A 7162-nucleotide genomic window follows, 5' to 3' on the forward strand; every position below is an offset into this window, starting at 1 on the left:
TGCACATGGCCGTCACGGATGTGATGCTCGGCTACGCTGACAACGAGATGAAGAATCAGAAGAAGACGACGACGACGACGACAACGACAACGACGAAGAAGAAGAAGACGTGGTTGGTTGGTTGCTGGGCCGTCTGAACACGTTCTTCCGCCCTACACTGCCGCTGCGGCGACGACCGCGCGCTAGCGCATTCCATCGACTGCGTCTCCTGTGGACGTGGACGCTATCTCGTCCCCGTATGCGTCGAATTCCTGTTCTCAGTCTCCGCGTTTAGCACAATCTCTACGTTGTCTACGGTCTCCGGCCGCTACATACTCTTTCCATAGCTACCTGGCAAATAACCATCTCATCGATAGGTCAGTTGGTAGACTTTTTGATCTCTGCCGCCGCCGCACATCGCGAGAATACGAACATACCGAGCACTAAAACTTTTGACATTCGGCCACCGATCCGAATTCCGCCGTGCTATAGGGGAAGCGATCGAGGAGAAATTTTGACGATTTTAATTAAAATACGTCATGTGTCCTGTGTGAGAAAAGCTTGACTGCACTGCCAGGCGATTCTGAAATAAGAAACACTAGTCACTGCTGAAAAGGAAGATAAGGATGACCGAGGAAACATGTACTTCACATACCTAACGTCCGTAGCAGTTTTTTTGCGACTAAGTTGCCGCATTACGACCTTTGCGTACAATTCTACTGGTCCTTAACGACGGGTTCAGAATCCCACTTATTCCATTTAGTCACAGTGGACCGACGCAACTACTCCCACGCTGCGTAAAACGATTGAATTGATTAGCACTATACTTCAAATCAAACAGAAATTCAATTTATGCTCGCCGTTGAGAATTTTCAGTCGCTGTCAAGGATTTGTGTTGAGGTATAGACGGGTCAAAACGACTTGAAGCATAGTGCATTTGCGTACTCGCTCGAAACGGCGCAGTGGAGACAGCAGTTGGAACCGAGATGGGACCATCACAAAATGCAGCGATGTATGGTGCTACCAAGGGTTCCACCATGATCCTAAGCGCTACACTCCACCGTAGCGGCTCTGGTGAACCCTCGTACGCAATTGCACCGTGCTTCATGTCGTTTTGACCCTACTCTACGAATGTTACCGTATATGGATAATAATTTGCTGAACTTGATTTTAACTCGAAGGTGAAGTAGTTGAGAACTTCTGATGAGTTCCGAAGAATAATGATGAAAGAGAAAGATGGGTCCTTCTGATTAGAATGTCAATTGTGAAAGTACTGACATTTTCAGCCGCATCACTCTCTTTGTTTCCTCGTTATCAGATGTGGAAGATAATGCCAGAAAGTGAAGGAGAAGTGTATGCGACCTCTCTCTCTCATTTGTAATGTTTCATTTTAAACATGCGAATCATTTGTGTCATTCCAGCAATGTTTTGTCGTGACGCGCTCCACCGATAAAGTAATATTTCTCTACTCGCAACAACTGGATCTGCTGCGAGCTCTCTTAAATTTCATAAACACTAGATTTCTCACGTATTAATTTTACAAAGAAGCACTCTATGTTCTAGTTTTCAGCGGTGCGATAGTAGCAATAGAAAAAAAAGAGAAAAACTCTACAAGGAAGTGTCACGTCTAGCTGACACCAAAGTCAAAGTGTTTTTTTTCTGCAGAAACCGAGAATAGAAAACGAAGAATTCCATTATATCTACTAGCTTAAATTTTTGAGTTCGATTTCTACTTAGTATCGTAAATGTATTCGCGTACCGTATTCGCAGGCTGTGCACTATTTATCGCAAAGGGAGCTTTGCTAGTGCGCCCGATCCGCCTTACGTGGGCGTCCTTTAAGGGCAGCATGCCACGAAATTTATCTTTTGTTGGGATATCTTCATGGAAAGATAGGTTGTGGGTGTAAATTATGAGCGTGAACATGAACACACTCAGCATTCCCTCTAATCGTCCTGAAAACGGCGTGGGACATGGACTTCGATGTTCGAAATTCCTCCGATACACCTTTTAACGCACACACATACACACATATGTGTATAAGAGCATCTCATTCGAGTGAGCGAGTGTATAGAAAACAATGAGGTCCCCTCAGCAGCCTATTCAAGCAAAACGAATAAGTGTGCTGCTGAGGAAAGCGGCGCATGTACAGCGTTGTAAGGCGGCTCGTAGCAAACATCGAACACAACGGTCGTTTCGCACGCGTTTTTTCGGGAATAAGAAGTGGAATTGAGCGTGATCACTCTCACACTCGTGTTCTACATCCCTAACGCTATCTTTTCGTGGAGAAATCCCAACCTTGGCAGATTCGTGATATGATGTCTTCAATACAAAAGAAAAATATAGGCATGAAAATGATCTATTAGCGGAATGACCACAGATTACAATTTGTTGGATCTAGGACCTAAAAGGAATTAGTGACTTCTAATTTCGGGCACTCACCTTGTACTGATCTCTTGTTTGCGTTTCCTTTCACTGGACCATGAACATCTGAACAAATAAAGACCATAATCCGTTATTCTCACCATGGAGTTCTGGATTATCCACGAGTTGGCGCTTCTTTTGACATAGAGCAGGCGGAGCAGTGCACATTCGCGATGGGTCAATTTTTGTTATTCGGGCGCGTTTACTCATCACTGTTAGGGAAGGTTAGGTGAAATAATCCCACTTCTTCCTACAAAGAAAACAACTTGGGATTCCTGGCTTTTTCCGGATTTTGAAGAACGAACTGTTGAATTCGGATTTGACCTCAGAACACAGGGAGAGGAAAAATGAATAAAAATGTAAATCAGTGATGAAAGGACTAACAACAATCGGTTATCCTTCTGTACTTCTCCTTGTACAATTCGTAATCCCATGTTTTTTTGGCGATTAAATGAAAAAATCAATTTTGAAGCAGGTTCGAGTTCCTGGCGCACTGGTCATGTGTAGAGCGAAGTACGCAAATGTGTTCAGCCAAGAGTTCCGTGTCGATTCATGGAGTTCATGGAATCTTTTGCACAGTTACCTTATTTTTCCCTTAAGGATCATAAAACTAAGAATGTAGAAGACGTTCGTTTCCCGTGGACGATTCGGATTCTAGCGAAGCAGTGCTGATAAGGAACTTGTAGTGAAGTATCGAGGATATGTTCCTCGTCTGCTGCACTCGAAGTAAAGCTATTCTGGCTGTATTAATCGCAAGAGATCAACGTAACGCGTAATTTTCTAACCGTGAACTCCTACAGTCTATCGATTACAGTACTCTGCTATTGAATTTAAAGTCCTGATACTAACGTGGGTCTAAAATTCTTTTAAAAGATTTCCGGAAAAATTAGCAATTCCAATAAATTATTGTTTTTAGAACTGACTTGAAGGTGATACATCTTTCGTCGTTCTTTTTTTTTCATCACTTTATTATTTCGATCTAATTTCTCCCCTCGTTGCTATTTCTCTTCTATCCAATTCGTTACTGTGGTCCTAGTGAACTTCGCCAAATTCCGATATATGTGATATATTGAGAAAAAAGTATCTCCTCATGTTATTCACGCAAAATATACTGTAAACCTACAATGGTCGCCTACAGTGACCCTCACAGTGTTGTGAGGGACATCTAGCGCGCACAACGGACTCACCCATTCGTGTGTTGACTACTTAGTGGAGGTGGTACGCCTACGCATTCACGCGTAAACGGTCCAAGGTTATGAATTCTCTGGCAGACTAAGCTAATCTGAGTATTTTTAAACCTAATGGCGGAATGGTTGGTGAGGATGAGAAGAATTTTCCCACAAAATCGAGGTTTTACAGCACGAAACTTGTATTTTTTTTAATTTTTAAAGGCACCGCATCAAGAAGTTGACGATGTTGTACTCTCGTCACGAATAATTAGAGATATGGAAGTAGCTCGCGATTCTGGCCATGATCACACTCAATTCTACCTACTAAACCAGGAAAAAGCCGTGTGATGTGACAACCGTGTACGATCCTATCTTTCCGACGATACAACGAATATTACGCAATGGAATGAGGGCTACTCCATCGTCTGTCGTCAAATAAGCTGATTGTCATTCAACTAATATAGCTAAACTGTGAAGCAGATGCTGCTCCATCTGCACAGTCGTGGACATGCTGCGGTGCGCATTCGTTTTATTGCCCGTAAAAAGTTGTGTTGTTCGAAAAATAGGTTCACACATAAGGTTGTTTAACAGACTTTTCTTCTCGATTACTAGGGAAAATTGAGCTTGATTACGGCCACACTCGTAAACCACATTCCTATTCTTAATTCGTGTGGAGGTCCCAACCACGTCAGTTATGTGATAAGCTGCTTTTGATCCTGTGGGTGTTTCGCATCCTGGTTGTGTATCCAGGAAGGAGTATTCCATAGTTTATGTCACGAAGCGTGAATTTACATTGTGATGGACCAATAAATGTTTATATCCATCCGAAATATTTAAGCTTAAAGGCACCATTCCACGAATCTGAGGTGGTACGGATTTCAGGATGCTGGCGCACTTTTTTCTACAAGGAGCTCGACTGGAGCGCAGCAGCCTTGTGTGGCGCCGCACCTTCCGGGCCGTTTTTTTTACGGGAAATGGGAAGAAATGGACGGAATCACCCTCTTCTCCATAATCTACTATCCCTTATAAAAATACTACACCTGAAATCTGCACCACCTCAGATTCGCGGGGTGAAATTAATTTTAATTTTTACAGCGTGAATTGAAGTGTTATCATGTCTGTTGGAGGTTGTTGCATCTCTTTGATACAGTACCGATTCTTACAGTACCTTCGTAACCCAACGCGATCACTGTTAAGAATAAGCTATGTACCATATAGTAATATAACGCATCTGACCACAACAACGGTGGCAGAGCGGCTGGAATCCACCTTCACTCTCCATACTGTCGATGAAATTGTCCATGGAGCCAGGTCAAATTTACATGTTGTCCGTGTAAGACGTTTTGAAGTATTTTTTTAAATGTGAAGATTCACAGTGTGAGTTAAGGGCAGCACAGCATAAAATTGACAAAAATTAAGTTGGGAAACTTGTGAGAAAATATAGCAAAATATTTCAAAAAATATGATATGTAATATAAAACATAAAATATATAATAAATAATATGTACTATGAACAAAAATGTTGAAAATGTAAGAAAATCAGGTTTTATAGCTGTTATACATTTCGTCCCATCATTATTAAAGCTCAAAGCATAAGAGCATTAAATTAAAGCATTAAATTTAAGGGATTCAAGGCATTAAATCTCATCTCCTTATCGATATTCCTCTAGGGGAAAAAAAGCAGGATGAATGGAAGGATCATCTCTGTCTTTGAAGGGAATGTTTGCCAATGAATTTTCAATTTCTAGCGAAATAGAGGACGCGACGCCGGAAAATGTTTGGATTCTACCCTGTTCTTATCCGCATTATTGATTAGACTATTTTTTTACTGTGAGCAGTAATATTAACCATCGTACCTCAATAACATGTAAATATGAACGGGGGGACGGGGGCGAGAAATTACTTTCGTGTGACATTTGATTTTTTCAAAATTTATATGTAGGGTGGAGGGGGTAATTAATATTATTATTTTGTCAAAATTTATGAGGGGGGGGGGTAATTTAAGGTCTGTCAGAAAGAGATCCTCAAGAAAACTGTGCTGCCGTGGGAGGAAAATTATCTCAATTTTTTCTTTGAACAAGGTTGGGCTCCATTCCATGGATCAAAAACAGCGATCCACTTCCTTGAGACAAAACTAAGGGGTCTTTTTTCACGAAAGTGATTTGTGGGCTACGAACAGCCCCGGATCTCAATCCATTAGAATTTTCTGTTTGGGGGTATATTTTATTTATTGGTTTTTATTCCGTTCCTTCATAGAATCGATGGTTAACAGTATCGGCGATTTGAATTTTTGGCAAAAGAACGAACTGACGCTTGCAGTAAACTTCTTTAGATGTTTGTAGATGAAAAATAAAGTTTGGGAGTTTTTTTATGGTGCACATGATTTTTCGCCATCCTTTAAAACGAAGTTACTGGGCCGAAACAAACGGGATGCAGTGATTAGCAGCGACAGAACATTGTAGAGATCGTGGTAGCGGAAAAGTTGGTCTTATGAGAGGTTGACAGGGTTTAGAAGGTGACTATATCGAATAGAATATAGAATGGAAAAGAGAATAAGTACCGTATCTTAAGTAAAGTGCGGAACTATGTACGGTTAGGCTCCATTCCCCCAACCCTTGGCGCTCTATAGTAAATTTTCGTTCTGGCTGAAATCCAAATGTGATGTTCTGCATAAAGAAAAAAACAAATGCTGAAGGATATGTTAGCGTAGAGGGTAAAGTTCAGTTCAGATTTGTTACCATCAAATTTTTGATCTACACGACCGAATTCGGCTGAGAACAAGACAAATAACAACTACAAAAACAAAATCTTAAGGTTTCAGAGTAGAACGGAGGACAATTTTATTTATTGAATTCAATTAGTTATGAAATTCCTTTATTCAATTCAGTATTCACTTATCAACGAGGAAAAAAAATAAATTTTACTTTCTAAACATCAATAATGGAATATTTTCAACAAAAGTTATTTTACGAGAATGTCTTATTGCTATTCTTCTCAATCCTGGCAAGAGTTGATGGGTTTTACTGGTTTTTTCTCAAGTTTTTCGAGAAACATCTGTATAGATTAGCTCTTTTCACCTTGTATGGAACTAAAGTAAAGATAAATAATAATAGTGTACACGGAAAATTATGAGATCACCTTCAAGTAACGTTTCTCTGCAAAAATTCACTAGTCACAAGTTCTTGTGCTGCTAATGTTTCTCGATCACACGGAAACTTCCACTTTCCACCAAGGATTTTGTGACGAATGAATTTTTGCAGAGAAACGTTACTTGAAGCTGATCACATAATTTTCCGTGTACACTGTTATTATTTATCTCTGTTTATCTCTATACAAGGTCAAAAGGGTTAATCTACATATACATACAGGTGTTTCCATGTGATCTAAAAGTGGAAAACCTGTTCATGATCGTGTTTTCAAATTTTATTTTTTAAGACTTTTTTAATATTTTTAATTTAAATCTTTAATTTTTTATTTTAGCGAAAAAAACAACAACAAACAAGTATGGAAAACTAAACTAAATAAATAACTAATTTGTGACTAAATATAAACTAAACAAATCTATAATATAGTGTCCGTTGCTGTTTATGAC

The 7162-nt window shown here is 40.0% G+C and overlaps 1 protein-coding gene across 1 annotated transcript; it reads left to right on the forward strand.

Annotated features, from left to right (window-relative positions):
- Positions 1 to 23: 23 nt before the first annotated feature.
- On the forward strand, positions 24 to 1360 carry RB195_004705 (uncharacterized protein; the record flags this gene model as incomplete). The annotated part of the gene is made up of 3 exons (XM_064182667.1): positions 24 to 116; positions 275 to 356; positions 1266 to 1360. The coding sequence occupies 3 exons, from the start codon at positions 24 to 26 to the stop codon at positions 1358 to 1360; spliced, it is 270 nt and encodes an 89-aa protein (XP_064033934.1).
- Between the last annotated feature and the right edge of the window lie 5802 nt (positions 1361 to 7162).

This window comes from Necator americanus, chromosome I (genome assembly GCF_031761385.1).
Source record: "Necator americanus strain Aroian chromosome I, whole genome shotgun sequence".
Taxonomy (NCBI): Eukaryota; Metazoa; Nematoda; class Chromadorea; order Rhabditida; family Ancylostomatidae; genus Necator; species Necator americanus.